The following is a 15,935-nucleotide window of genomic DNA, read 5'->3' on the forward strand; positions in this document are numbered from 1 at the left end:
CTTTTCTTTATTGATTTTTTTTTTCCCGTCCGTGGATTTTTTTTGTCCAGATCGGCATACCTGTGCAATGTATCCAATCTTTCCGCATTGCCTGCATGCTTTGTCCTTGAACCAGCAGTCCCTCTGGTCATGGGTGGATCTGCCACAGCGATAACATCTCTCGAAACCCTGTGTCATTTCATGGGTGCTGAAGTCCTGTGTCTTTTGCTGTATCTCTGCAGCTCCTCTTGCGGCTGCTTTGTATGATACAGCCATACTGAAAGCCTTGTCCAGTGTCAAATCTTTCTCAGAAAGCAGCCTTTTCTGTGTTCCTTCACTTAGGAGACCGCAGACGAATTTGTCTCGAAGAGAATCAGCCAGTCCTGCCCCGAATTGGCAGTGCTTTGATAGCTTTCTTAATTCGGTGAGGTAATCAGCGTTACTTTCATTCTTGTGCTGATTCCTCTTGAAGAATTTGAATCGTTCCGCTATCAGCAGCGGTGTTGGGTTTAAGTGCTGCTGTAGGGTATCAACAATTTCCTTAAAATTCTTGTCCTTTGGTTTGGGTTTGGCTGGAGTGATTAAGTTTCGTAACAGTCCGTATGTCTTTGCGCCCATTAGATTTAGAAGTACTGACGCCTTATCATTTTCTATTCCATTTGCTGTGCAATATACCTCCACTCTTTCCACATATATGGTCCAATCCTCTATATCATTATCAAAAGCATCAATATTGCCAGCTTTAGGCATCCTGGAAAAAAGTGGTGCTTCCCGCGCTTTCCTTTCTTTCCTGCAGAAAAAATATGGCGCTTTCCCGCCGCTGCTGCTGCTGACAACGCTGTTTTCCGCGGTTTAAAAAATTTTTTTTTTTATTTACAGGTGGAGACTCGTTCCCGCCGGGCTCTCTGGGACTTTCCCCCCCTCTGCTAGGTCCGAACGCCGACCTGCTTTGCAGCGCCGGCCGTCTCCTGAGTGCTCCCCCCCGTCTGTTCCTGCTTGCCTCCGCCTTCGCTGCTTGGCCTCGCTGCAGAGCCAGCCGATGGAGCCCCAGCCCGCCGCCCAGTAAGGATTATTGCAGTGCCTGCCACCAGCTCGGCTAGCTGGTGAAACCACAGTTTTTTTTTCTTGCTTTTCTTCGACTTTGGAATCGATGTCCTTGAGGTGGTGCCGAATTGCAGGTAAGTCCGTTTCCAATTCGTCGCCACTGTTGTATCCGTGTGTTAATAGAGACACTGAAGGCAGGAGTTGGTTTCACAGGTGTTTACTGAACAAAGTCTGGAGGTGAACTAACTGATACAACACAATATACAGGCTTATATAGCCCGAGTGGCCATTACCAGCATTACAGTACACAGGGGGCTCTTAAAGGCACATACATTACAAGATCAATGCAGTCTGGTTGCACATTGCACAGGAGGGTACAAGCAGGAATGTCGTCAGGAGGACCAGGCTGCAGTGGCACAAACCTTTCAATGATCTCAGTGGGTCACAAAACGTTACTACAAAGCCATACTCAACCTCATCCTGCTGTGCCACTCATCACATCCCCATCACTCTGCCTTCCCTACCCTACTCCTGCACATCCTTACTCACACCAACTTACCTTGCACCTCCACCCATCCCTCTCTATCTACATTATCACTTCCCCATCTCACTAGCCACCCCACACGCACCCTTATCCTGGTCCAATCATACCAAGTAACAACACACAAGGGTAGGCACTTGGGTGTTTTAGCCAATGTTCATGTGAAGTTTCTGTTAATGTGGCGTCAAACATTGAAATCTTTATTTTCAACACTTTGCATGCTTGGACAGATTTGTGTGCACCTTTGGAAGTGGCTTAGTGAGTTGTAGTGAATGGTGAGACATAACAGTATCCCCCGCAATGGCGATGAGTGTGAATGGAATGGCTTGTGCATTGTAGGGATGCTTTATGGTGTTGGTGTGGAGTGGTGCCAACCTGGCTCATCATGTGGCAGCCAGGGTTTATAGCGTCAAGTGAAGTAAATCTGGCCATGGTGAGGCCATTCCTGGCGTCCCGGGCAACAATGTGGTCGGGTGCTGATGCCTTCTGTCCTGTACAGCATCAGTTGATTGTGGAGAAGGTTGGTGTTGTTGTTGGTGCTGCTGGTGTTGGGACTGATCGTGGTGGGATTCTGAGGACCAAGGTGAGATAGTTTCAAGGGCACCGATGCTGACAGAATAGATGGCAGGTGAAGTTGAGATGGCAGAAGCGATGTCAATGGTGAGAGAGGTTGTTCCAATGAGGTAACACTGGATACAGAGTTTGCTCCAAACATTTGCAACCTGCATAAAGCTCAATCTGTCTTCCAAATACAGTAAGCAACAGCTTCTAACTTTGGAAAGTGAACAGCTATGAAATGGGAGCTTTTATAGAACATTTGCAGCTGTCAAGTTAAGAAATCATCCCATGTTGACACAACTCCCAACCTGCTTACCTGACGTGATCCTCGAGCAGCAGGGAAGCCGTGGACAAACTCTTAAAATTTAAAGGTGATCTTAAAATAGTTTTTAAGTGCCTGTTAACAAGCTTTTAATAATCTAAATTGCCTCCCTTGCCACTTGGTGTCAGGTCTGCTCAGCGATGACAGACCCAACATCCGGGAGACTAGCGTGGAGGTGGATTGACAGTGGAGTCCCTCCACTCTCAAAACATTTTTCACCCCCCACCCGCCCCCCCCACCAAATGCACGTGCTGATCTCTCCCCCACCACCGCCCCCCCCCCAACCGCCCCGAAAAATTCCCCCAAAGAAGTCTGCAAAGGGATATACTCAGCAGGTCAGGCAGCATCTGTGGAGAGAGAAACAGTTAACGTTTCAAGTCGATGAACTTTCGTCATCTGAAGGTCATCGACCGGGAACGTTAACTCTGTTTCTCTCTCCACAGATGCTGCCTGACTTGCTGAGTATTTCCAATGTTTTCTGTATTTATTTCAGATTCCCAGCATCTGTAGTATTTTGCTTTTGCAAAGGGATATAGACAGGTTAAATGAGTGGGCAATAAGGTGGCAGATGGAGTTGAATGTGGGGAAATGAGAGGTTATTCACTTTGGTAGGAAGAATAGAAAAGCAGAATATTTTTTAAATGGTGAGAAATGTTGGTGTGTCCTTGTACAGGAAACACAGAAAGTTAACATACAGGTACAGCAAGCAATTAGGAAGGCAAATGGCATGTTGGCCTTTATTACAAGGGGGTTGAACTACAAGAGTAAGGAAGTCTTGCTTCAATTGTACAGGGCTTTGGTGAGACCACACCTGGAGTACTGTGCACAGTTTTGGTCTTATCTGAGGAAGGATATACTTGCCTTGGAGGTGGTGCAACGAAGGTCCACTAGATTGATTCCTGGGATGAGGGGGTTGTCCTATGAGGAGAGATTGTGTAGAATGGGCCTATACTCTCTGGAGTTTAGAAGAATGAGAGGTGATCTCATTGAAACCTAAGATTCTGAGGGGGATTGACAGGGTAGATGCTGAGAGGTTGTTTCCCTTGGCTGGAGAGTCTAGAACTAGGGGGCATAGTCTCAGGATAAGGGGGTCGGCCATTTTAAGACTGAGATGGAGGAGGAATTTCTTCACTCAAAGGGTTGTGAATCTTTGGAATTCTTTACCCAAAAGGGCTGTGGATGCTGAATCGTTGAGTATATTCAAGGCTGAGATAGATACATTTTTGGAATCAAGGGATATGGAGATCAGGCAGGAAAGTGCAGTTGAGGTCAAAGATCAGCCATGATCGTACTGAATGGTGGAGCAGGCTCTAGGGAGTGCATGGCCTACTCCTGTTCCTAATTTCTCTGTTCTTATGCTCTCGTCTTTGCTAGATTTTCTATGCTTCAGTTCCTCTCTACTATTCTGCTGTAACCATATACACCTCCTCTGGATCAGACTTTTGATTGTTTACTTGTCCCATTATCACCCCCTTTTGCCTTGCACCATTACCCTTTTTTCCCCCCATTTAATCACTCCTGCCCTCCACCCTATCACAGACATTTTCCCTTTGTTCTTTCCTCCCCCACCCTCACCTTTCCCTGGCACTGCATTTGCTTAAAATCCGTTAATCTTTATAACATCTTCCAGTTCTAATGAAAGATCATGGACCTGAAATGTTAACTCTGTTTCTTTCTCCACAGATGTTCCCAGACCTGTTGAGTGTTTCCAGCATTTCCTGTTTATATTTTGCAAATACTTACATTGGTCAGGGCTAGACTTCCCAAATTTTCGAAACCTTCCTCCACGTAAAAGGTCTCCTACAACAGTCGTCCTGGAGGGAAACCGTGTTCTTATCCCTGGAAAACGGTGTCGAGGTGAAGATGGGGAAATGGGATGTGATGCAGAAAGGTTTGGTGAGGATTGAGAGAAAGGAGAGGAGACCGGTCGTCTTCCAGCTGTTTCTTTGGAGCCTGAAGGAAGTGAAGATGCTTGTTGTCTAGAGTGTCTTGAAGATGACAGAACAGATGATGAAGGGATAGACCGAGCTACAAAAGAGGTAACTGGTTTTGTCGGAGGACTGGTTACAAGCTCCCTGTTTGCACCCTTGGGGCTTAAGTGGGAATTTGTTAATTCAGTTGAATGAGAGCGTCCCTGTAAAGTGGAAGAGGAGGATAATGCTGATGAAGAGGAGGCAGCTCGGAATGGTACCGAAGAGGAAAATGGTTTACTTTTACCATCCGGTGTTCTAGCATTGGCAAAACGGGAGGCAGAAAGGCGATTTGTTGGCAAAAATGAGCGTGAGCCCTCTGACGGTACAGAAGAGGAGGACTGGACTGATGAAGAAGGATGCGACTGAGAGGAAACTGGTTTTCTTTCAGCACCAGCTGTCAGCCTGGTATTAGAGAAACTAGAACCTGAGCTAGGATTCAATAGTGAAAATCGATCTGAATTTTCTGAAGGTGTAGAGGAAGACTGAACAGGTGAAGATGGAAGGCGCTGAGGGGAGCTGCTGGAGATAGTTGGTTTTCTTTCAGAGGAAGCAGAAGAGGAAATTTGCTTTCTATCAGCACCAGACAATCCCTTGCCATTACTGGAGCGTGCGAGAGGATCTGCCCATGAAGATCTATGATAGTTTCCTAAGGATGTTGAAGATGATAAGATAGAAGGGGGGTTAGATCGTGGTGAAATAGAAGTAGAAAATATGTTTTTTTCGGTCCCGGATGCAAGTCTAGTGTTAACAAAACTGGATCCTGAGACAGGATTGCTTTGTGAAGATGAGTGTAATGAAGATGTGGAAACTGGCTTTTTATCAGGATCAGAGATCACCCTTCTTCTTGTAGAACTAGGCCAAGACAGGGAAGTTGCAGGTACATTTATGCGAGAAGAACGTGAATTTGATGTTGTTCTTGATAATGGCCGTGTCGATCTAGGATCAGGAACAGAGAATGACTTTGGTGACTGGGAACTTAAAGACTGTCTATTCAACATTGAATTACGATAAGATTGCTTCAGCTCTGTTAAAATGGGATTCTCCTTTTTTTTGTTTTCCTCTTTGGTTTTTTCCTCCTCCTCCTCTTCCTCTGAATACACAGAAGAAGATCTCGTAGAGGAAAAAGTTGATGAAGTCAGAAGTTTGGACTGATCTCGACTTGGCTCTTTTGTTTCATTTTGTGTCAGAGCAGGTGATGAGCCAGAAGCAATTTGTTTTCTAAGACTTGTGTTAGAATTAGGTATTCTTAGCCGAGTTGGATTTCTGTTGGATGGGATTGTAGAAGAGGTAGATCTTGTTCTAGTTAACTGTTGACCATTTCTCCTTGTGCTTATAGCTGAATGTATTGATGGTGTTGAGGTAGAGGAAGGAGGCATTAATGAGGAGGAAGAGAAATGCAAGTTTTGAGCTGTATTGGTGCCAGAATCAGATGACTGTGATGATCGTGAGTGGGAGTCAGGAAAGGGAGGGGAAGATTTTCTCATGTTTGATCTGAAAAGAGAGACGGATTTAGAAACAGATGAAGAAGATGGCAAGCGTGATGAAGGCATTTTGGGTAAGGACTTGGAGGCTGAAGACGACTCAGATGCTGGAGAAGTTTGCGATTTCTCATGGGTCCTACGATGCGAAGTTGCAGCAATATTGCCAGCTACCAAGAAAACCAGAGCAAATTGTTCAGTATAAATGTTACTTTTCTGTAAGACAAAATACATGAATTACTTTTGCAATGAAATAATAAAAGCAGCGGATTATTTTTGCAAATTTTTAATATCTTTAAATAGCCATGTCATATGATCAGAGAACTTCCTTTTAAATTTTTTAAAACTGGAATGCCAAGCAAGCATTCAAATAGAAGAGGCTGGAACCTCTGAGAAGTAGCGCCGCAAGCAATGCACAGAAAATGACAACTAATGTTGCATAGAATAGCCAATTTAAATTTCCACCGCAAAGTGATTGCAGTTTTTTTGATTCAAGTGTGAATGGTAACAAAGAAAATCAGGTGCAGAAGGTGAGGACAGTGATTTATCTTATCTGTTTGTAGGCTGCACCTCTCAACAATCTGCAGGCAAACGACTGCCAACACTTTGAATGTCTACCTCTTCTACCATTAACTGTTTCCTTCCAACTTATGATGCTTAGTTTTTATGAGAATGGAGAAACATGAACAGTAAGAGATCATTAGAACAAATAAGCTAGGCCACTTTTGATGGATCAAATCCACTTACTTGTCTTAAATCTATTCCTCAACCCCTTCCCTTGTTGAACCATTTATAATGTCCACCTCCTCTGGTAACTAGTTCTAGAGTGATGAATAATGCCATCCTGGTGCAGCGCCACTCATGACTCTCTAGGGGTGAAATTCAATTAAGCTCAAAAATGGACGCGGGGAGCTCAATGTGCGATCTGCCCGTGCCCAAATTGGCGCAAGCAGCACGCAAAATTCGTGCTGCCTGCTCATTTACCTGATTGGAGCACTGAACTCAGCGCTAAATGTGCTACTGGTTGGTTTAGCGCTCAACAAGGGGGCCAATATCGGGTGCAGTCTACTGGCCAATAAAATTTTGCGAGGCTCTCTGCATTATTTAAAGCGGAGGTGCTTTGTTGCAGAAGCACCTCATTGTCAGTTGAAAGGAACCATGGCTCAACAGGGAAGAGAGAAGGCAAGGAGGTTCTCGGATGCAGCACTGGTGGCCTTGGTCCTGGGGGTGTAGAGAAGACGACATGTCCTCTTCCTGTAGGGGGACAAGAGGCCGTCGAGGCAGTACACCAGAGGGCATTTGGAGGAGATAGCAGAAGTGTCAGTGCCACGTGTGTTGCCCCCAGGACCTGGATCCAGTTCCGCAAAAAGTTTATTAACCTCACACACGTGGTCAAAGTGAGTGAATTCATCTTCAAATGCCATATCCCACCAACTGCATCACTAGCCTCACACACTGCTCAATGCACCACACCCCCATCACTAGCAATCTCTAGCAATCATGACTGATACCTCACAAATCATAACTTCACCTCACCCTTACCCACTTAGCACAGCTGCAAAACTCTCACCCACATCTCACACCTTGCACACACTGCTAGCTATTCCACCATCACCCAAAAACATTGCACCACATTCACTGACACATTTTGTTTTCTCTTGCAGGCCAAGGTGGCACACAACAGACGTGAGCAGCAGCAGATGGGCAGAGGGGAAGCCCATCTTCGGAACCGCACTGAGCTGGAGGAGACGGTACTGAAGATCATTGGAGGGGCCGTCACTGAGGCTGTAGTGAGTGACGAGATTGAAAGCATTGCTGATGATGACGGTATGCTCATACCTTTCTTCTCACATCCCAATTCCCCCACATCCCACAATCTCTTCTCACTTACAAGCTGCTGCTGGTGTAAGCATACACATCTTGCTTTCCCCCTCCTCCCCAAAACTTGTACTTTTCTCCTTTCAGATACCCAAGAACTGCCAGCAGCCTGGCCTGACCCCGACGCAGTAGAGGAGGAGAGGGAAGAGGAGGCACCGTTATTCGATCTGACACTCCCAGGCACCCACTCAGAAATGGCACTACTCGTACTTTAGAGGGTAGTATAGAGGTGGGATCTGCACGTGGAGAGTCACCGGGCACGAGTGGGCTGCAGCCAGGCCAGGGGGAAAGGGTAGCTTGGGTGCCAGCTCCCTGGAAGGAGAGTTTTGCACACGAGTTCTGCTGCACAGGACTCAGATGATGATGGGACAGCCTTCAGATGAAGGGTGATGGGCATGCACACAGAAATGCTTGGTGCAATGGCAAGCCTGCCAGAGAGCCGCTTGTCAGCGTCAAGGAGCATGGAGGAGATTGGCTCCAACATTGCACGGGGCTGTGTGTGTAGCTTGGAGCCCATGATTTCCAGATGGAAGTGATGGCCAACTCTTTTAGGACACTTGTGGACCCAACCATGATGTTGTGTGTGATGGGCGATGTTGCAGCTTCCATTGCAGCACAAGCGGAAGCGACCCAACGTCTGAGCGCTGCAGTGGAAGCTCAGACTGCTCTCATGCAGTCTCAGCTTGCTGCCACGCAAGCTCAGGCTGATGCCATTGTGGCTGGGTTTACGAATGTGAAAAGGGGCTTGCAGGGTCTCACAGCAGTCGAGCAATCTGTACTCCAACAGACGGCTAGGAATGCTGAGGCGCAGCCCTGGGGGAGTGGCTCCTTGGAGCAAGAACCCGCTGTCCTCTCTTAGGATTGCAGCATTCCTACTCCCAACTCTTGCCACTCTGCCAGTGCCCTTGCTGCTGACTGTCAGCCAGCCGCCGCCCATGCAGAAGCGATGCAGGCACCTTCTCGGCCCAGAGCTGCTCGAGGTCGTCCTGCAAGGCCATCTGCAGTGTCTCCCATGGCAAGTCAGCAGTCTTGCAGCAGCCATGATGCAGCCATTGGGGTAGCACTGCATAGGAGCACTAGAGCAGGCAAAGGAACACGAAAGACAGACATTAAGGGAATGCACAAGGGTGATTAGTTGTTGTTGTGTAGGTTTGCATTAATTAATTTATAAATTATGTTTGGAATGTTTGTTTTCTGTTGGCTTTCATTTCAGCTTTGTGCCCAAGAGGACGCTGTGATGTTCTGTAACGGAGGGATGGCAAGGTGGTGAAGTCGTGAGCAACAGGGATCTGGGGTTTCATTCAGGGGAACCAGATTCTGATCAGGCGCTCACTGACAGCCCATCCGGAACAGGGATCTGCTGCCTGCCTACTCTCTTCCTCCTCCTGAGGTGGTCACAGAATCTGTGGTGGCAAGGGCTGTGCCCTCAAGATGAATTTGTGGCGCCCTGAACCATGGGCGCAGGATGAAGGCACCATGGCTGCTGCCAGGATACCGGGCATTCACCATCATGATGTGCTGGGCGTGGTCACACACCTATTGCACGTTAAGTGAGTGGTAGCCTTTGCGGTTACGGTACATCTCAGGATTGATGTGTGGTGCCCGCAAAGCTATGTATGTGCAGTCAATAGCGCCCTGAACAATGGGGAAGCGTGATATTCTGGCAACGCCACATGCATGCCCCTCCTGCTTCTCTCTATTCAGAGAGAAGACAATGATGTCCCTTCTCCTGGAGTGCAGAACCTCTGTGATGTCCCGGATGTAGCAATAGACGGCAAACCGGGCGATTTTAGCTTTGTCTCCTGCTCCAGACACTACGGATCCTGTGGTGAAAAAATTGAGGGCCACTGGAAATGGACAACTCCTGGCTTAAGTGCAGGTTGGAGATGTGCTCTTGGAAGACCCTAGGTGTGTAAGGCCTCCTGCTGAGAGCCCTCCTGCCCCTCCTCCCTCTGCGAGCAGCTTGTCCTCTTCTTTGCTGCCTCTGCTTCATCTCCCTGTCATATTCGAGGGGGACTGCAAGTAGAGCCCCCATGTCTGGGAGCAAGTGGTCTGAGCAGAACCCTTGAATTCAGAAGTAAGGCCTTCTCCACTTGCAGCAGCACTCCCTGTTAGCTCACCAACATTAAATAACTGTAGAAAGCTCCAAACAGTTGCACAAACTTACACAGAGCCAGTAGAAATTAAAAAGCAAGTCACCTGCAAGTTGTTGCTGATCCCTTTAAATAGCACTGGTTGGGGGGGTCACTCGTGCAGCTGAACGCACGTTAAGCTGTGCGTGATTAGGAGAGGGCATTGAATGGAACAGCGATATCCAAAATGACAGCATGTGCTTCAAATCAGTGTTGTACACTCATTGACGTCATGATCTACCTCATCATCATTTTTCTAGTGAGTGTCGGCTACGGCCGTGCTGCCGGCCTGCCCAAAATGGTGGCCGCCGTGTGATGCACCGGAAGTGGGTGGAAGTGAAGTGGCTGCCATTTTTTTGTCGAAACCGGCCTCATCAGCCGGCGCCAAGTTGCTGAATTTCATCTTGCTCCCAATATAATCATTTTTAACCTGGCCCTAGTATTTGAAATCTTCATCCTAATGAATAATTTGTCTGACCGTAATTTGTCCATCGCCTTCACAATCCTGAAAATTTCAATTAGGTCATCTCACAGGCTGCTCTTTTCCAAACAAATCAATTCCAAAATTTAAAGGCTTTCACTTTAATACACTTTGCTTTGAACGAATATTTTAATTTTTTAGGATACAGCTGCTGTAAAACTCAAAGAAGGTTTCAAACTATTATTATAAACTACAGAGAACACAATAGGGTAGAAATTCTGATTCTGTTCTTGCCAGTCTGCGGTTTTTTGCCTTATGTTTATAATCACACTAAAATTCAGGCACAACAAAGCAATCACGTATTATTAAACTTGTACACGCAGGGACTTGCTGGGTCAGATGTTACAAATTAGTGCTCCCAGAACATAGCTTATGGGTGGGAAATCGTGCACAAATGTTGACATCATCCAAATACTGATGCGCAATCCCATGCCCTTGAAGTTCTACACCAGGAGTTTTTTTTATATAGTTCTCAGGAGGTGGGCAGCACTAGCAAGGCCAGCATTTGTTGCCCATCCCGAGTTTACCCAAGAACATGATTTGATGCAACATGAGTAGCTTGCTCGGCCAATCAGAGGACAGTTAAGATTCAACCGCTTTGGTGTGAGAATTGGAGGGAAAAATTCGGTTGCTTTGCGCCTCCCATTAGCGCCCGGGTGCGGCGCTGCCAACGCCTCCCACAAAACTCAGCGGGAGGTTAGCGGTGGTAACCGTTAGCGCCACGCTCGCGCCCCCTGACTTACCAGCGGACGCTATGTCTGATGGGATCGAAGGACCTATCTGCAGCTGGGGCGGCGCTAATTAAAGACGAGGTGCCGGTCAGCCATTTTTGTTGCTGGCCGCCTGCCAGCACCTGCCCCCGGCCTCCTCTGTAGCCCCCCCGCGGAGTGCTGGCTGCACTCCCTAAGCCCGGCACTTCCCTTGAGTACCGGGCCCTTTTACTGGTCCCTGATGGCCCAGCTGGGTCCCGGGTCGTGCTGCGCAAGGCCCCTCCCCTTTAAGAAGGGGGAGGAAGGCCTGCCGCGCCTGCAGCGCTCATAACACGATATTCCCTCGCAGCACCCCAAGAGGGAGGCGGGGTGCTTCCAGTGGTGCCCCGCTTCCCTCTCGGGGCGCTACCGATGAATTTTGGCCGTGGAGGCGCTAATTTTTTTGGGGTGCTAAAAGTAGCGCCCAGCGAAGTTAGCGCCCAAAGGCGGCGCGACTCAATTTTTCCCCCTTAGGGTTGCCAATGCTGGTTGGATGTATTCTGAGAGATTTCATCACATGACCTCCAACCGCCCCAACACTCCTACCATTGGACGTACGACAAGTCCATCCTCGCGCCTTCCCACGCCAACTGGAAAGCAAACAGACTCCGTTACCCCTTTGGATGATGCTTGACTGTCAAAGAGCCTTCCCTCTTCCCCACCGCCCGCCCACCTGTAATATTTTTTATAACTAATAAACAAAAGTTTTCAAAGAAAATGAAAAAAACCACATTTTATTTAATGCCCCCATGACTTTTCTCCAGGATTGCTCACGAGTGCCCTGGAGATTAATCTTCAATTCCTGGAGGCTTCAGGTCAACCGTAGAGGGACTGGAGTCACATATAGATCAGACCAGGTAAGCACAGCAGGTTTCCTTCCCTAAAGGATATTGGTGAACCAGTTGGGTTTTTACGACAATCCGATAGATTCAAGGTCACTTTTACTGCTACCAACTTTTTATTTCCAGTTTTTTTTAAAAACTGAATTTAAACTCAAACTGCCAAGGCAGGAATTGAACTCACCTTCTCTGGATTATTAGTCGATTAACATAACCACTATGCTTCCATAGACCAAAATTCATAAAATCTATCCCATTATTGTAATTTAGTAAACAACAGAAATCCCTGTTCTCTCTTAAACATGACTCACTATGATGCATATCAAAGCTACTGAGAGACCCACATCTTTTCCAAAAGGAAAATAGCCATACCTTACAGAAGTGCTAGAAACATACAGCAAGTCAGTCAATATCTAGAGAGAAAAAACGCCCCAAGCATTAATCTGTCTTTTCTCTTTACAGATGTTGACTGACGTGCTGTCTATTTCCAGCTGTGTTTTTTTGTATTTTAGACAATGGCAGTTCCTATAACGTGCGGCCGATCCACAACTCCCACTGCGGCAAGTAGACAATCTACCCCCTTAAATTCCATTCTTGCGTCAAATTATAGCCCATGGCCTAGAAATTACACATTGGGATACTAGTGTACAAATGCTCGCCACATTTGTCTGAAATGGCTTTCTTCTTAGCGGAGGCACTAATCTAGTGATAAATACATTAATCACTCATAACTTAGTACCCATGATACAATATACTTGGGCCATGGAATTATAAGGGGTTCTATGATTTTTAGTGCAACATTAGTTGTGATGGACTGTGTTCAGATAGAACTTGCAAAGGAGCCAAATATGTCATCAAGAGAGTATTTATGCCAGTGACAAGCTTGAAGCTGATAAAATGCCACATTAAAAAGGAGTACAATGCTTACTTTTTGGCATAGCGACACTGAGGGTTTTAGACTGAGGACCTTGTCCTCTCCGGTTTGCTGCTCGAATTTTGAAAACATAGCGCTCCCCAGGTTGCAGATCATCAACTATAGCAGTTGTAACGTCCCCAGTAAAAGTAATAGCCTTTGCTCCGAATGGTTTGAGAGCCGGGGCGTATGAAACAATGTATTCTGAAATGATTTGGCAGATGGTTGGAAGGAGACAACTGAAAACAACTCTGTTTGTCCAGTGGAGGGACTGTATGGAAAGAATGAATCACAGGGTGCATTGCTAATATTTACTGATTAGCAATGCACTAAGTAACAACTGGAGTCTGTTACAAAATGAGATGCTATTAAGACAGGATACACTGACCCAGTCCATGGAATCCACAACTGACTAGATAGGCAACATATTAAATAAACAAAAAACAATATTAATATATGAATACATAATTAACTGGCATATGTCAATAAACTAGATTCAATTAAAACAATTACCTTAACTTTTTGCAAAATAATGCCTTATGACCCGGATATTGAACTTTTCTCTACAAGAGCTTTCCATTTTTATTCATTTAATTCTAAAGGTAACACATTTAACTGAATATTCATGAATTAATTAATACATAATGACATTTAGATCATCAGTACAAATCATACAATAATTAAAACATATTTAAATGCAAATCAATCTTAGTGAACAATAACTGTTCTATTTAAAGTGTGACTCTCTCAACATTTTGATAGTAACTGAGTTAAATTTTCCAGAAGCATTAACAAATACAAGACGCGAACCTATTGGACTGGGTGTACAGTGACAGTTGCTCTCATCTCCATGGCGTGGATTCTACTTGATGTAGTATAATAAAGATTCAGTTTTCATCTCTTTGTACATCATCTTGTAAAGCAGAAAGGATTACAATAACCTTTTGGCTGTTATTCACTGGTTTTGACACTAATAATGAAAGCCTCCTACCTGTGACCTTTCCCTTGCTGTCACTAGGAGGGTCCCAGGATGCAGTCACTGCTGTTCCTTTTGCACCTAATGGCTTCACCTCAAAGTTCTCAGGACTGGAAGTAGGAACTACATTTGAAAGTCAGGAGGAGAGATAATTACCACAAAGAACAGGGCAGAAACCTTCTCACTCATTCAGTTAATATTCACTAAAACTAAAAGAAACACTTGGGTCCACTAATACAGTGCGTCATTTCTAACCAAACACATTCTTTACTCAGAATCCCTCCAAATTGCAATGACAGTTAATACTTATTCCACTTTTATGATTACCTGTGGATCATCTACACAAAGCCTTACGCCCATTCTGACTGCTCGTTCCACCCCATATGCATTGCTCCATTCATTCGACACAATATTGAGCTGGATTTTCTTCTGGCATTTATTTATTTGGTCCAATGTACAGTGGTAATTCAAAACACAGGAGCATAATTTCCAATATAACAAAAATGGATTCCTTCTTAATTTCAAATCAAGAGAAATTTGATCAATAATCTCAGTCTCACATTTCCTATGGGTGGAATACCTAACCTTAGCAACTGATATGATTGCACAGACAGGAGCCCCAATATTAAACTGAAGTCACAATCAACTGAAACTACTGAATCTATTAAGTAAAATATTTCTTCCAACTCCTTTTATTTTTGGGTCTCTATTTATTGCTATATTCATTTTATTTATATTTTAGTTAACTTTTTTCTATTTATTTAAAATGTTTTTAACTGTTTTGTGCCATGCAATTAGCTGAATATGTACTATGAAAGTATTTAGTTCAATTGGTGAACTTTAACATGTATAGAGTGTGTGATCATGTGTCCCGTTGTCTGTATCTCACACATGGGGCTGTGCCTGGAATCCTACTTCATTCATAATAATTACGTGCAAGTTATATTTATTCATTATCTTCAGCATTGACATTCTTCACCTCCCAAACAGATGGAAGTAAATAGTTTTATTATTATGCGGTTAGCAAGATACCAACTGTGTGATCAGCATCTTGTGACCGCAAAGAGTTTTAGCAATGCACTGTAGCAGTGGCACCTCTTTACTGGGCTATCTTAGTACTTTCCTGCCTCACAGAAACGGTTATCCCTTCTAAAATTTTAATCCAAGCACATATTGCAAAAAAAAACCCTCTCAAGTTCTACACAATTGCTGACATTTATCAGCACTCCCATTGTATAAAACAGCATAGCCATATTTATACAACTTAATATGCACAAGCTTTGTCACTCACTGGTTCTACAAACAGGACATTCAAAAGTCCTCATAGCTGGCAATTATCATGCTTAACAGCAGGGGATCATGACGGATCTCCCTAGTGAACATGGAAAAAACAAGTGATTAAGCACACAGTCTTTCAAGTATTGGGTACCAGGTTACTTAATACAGAATAAGATCAAGTTTATTTAAAACTAGAAACACGTTTGAATTTCATAGCTCTACAACATTGGAACTACAGTCTACTCCTGATAACTCAAAGTTGCTTAATTTGAATTACAGCATAATTTAATTTTTTTAGCACGAAAAATAACTTTGAAATATCAGGAGCAGTCTGTATAGATAATTGTAGTTTGAACATACTGCTGAATTCAGAGTGACCTTTCAGTACAGAGCATTAAAAAACATACCAGACTCTGGTGTTCTTTGGAAAACTGAAACACTCCATTTGCCATCTCTGTCTCCTTGTGAAGTGCGAACAGAGAATTCATATATGGAATCTGATGTCAGCTTGTCAACCAGAGCTCGCCTGTATGTCTTGGATATCTTGTATTCCCATTTGGCTGATTCTCCTTTCTCTCTGTATCTAACAGTGTAATGTCTGAAAGAACAGGTTAAGAAGAGCATATAACTGAAAATGTTGGCCTTGCATTAAATTTTACTGTTTTGAATCAGCATCTACAGATAATCCATAGTGGATGCACAAATAAACATGGAAGTAAAAAAAAAATAATCCACCAGTCCAGCATTACCAGCCATCTGGATTATCCTCTTCCTCCATCTTTGAATTGTCATAT

General features: G+C 44.8%; 1 protein-coding gene across 2 annotated transcripts in view; it reads right to left on the reverse strand.

Moving 5' to 3' along the window:
* The window catches only part of fndc1 (fibronectin type III domain containing 1), a 297,076-nt gene that overhangs the window by 127,605 nt on the left and 153,536 nt on the right, over window positions 1–15,935 (reverse strand). For both annotated transcript variants that reach the window (XM_085981527.1, XM_085981526.1), the window contains 4 exons: window positions 15,549–15,739; window positions 13,879–13,986; window positions 12,903–13,091; window positions 4,188–6,065 (listed from right to left, as the gene is read on the reverse strand). In XM_085981527.1, the coding sequence (XP_085837653.1) occupies window positions 4,188–6,065; window positions 12,903–13,091; window positions 13,879–13,986; window positions 15,549–15,739 (2,366 nt within the window). The remainder of the gene's footprint in view (window positions 1–4,187; window positions 6,066–12,902; window positions 13,092–13,878; window positions 13,987–15,548; window positions 15,740–15,935) is intronic.

This window comes from Somniosus microcephalus, chromosome 3 (genome assembly GCF_052327205.1).
Source record: "Somniosus microcephalus isolate GS21.2 chromosome 3, FLI_Smic_1.0, whole genome shotgun sequence".
NCBI lineage: Eukaryota > Metazoa > Chordata > Chondrichthyes > Squaliformes > Somniosidae > Somniosus > Somniosus microcephalus.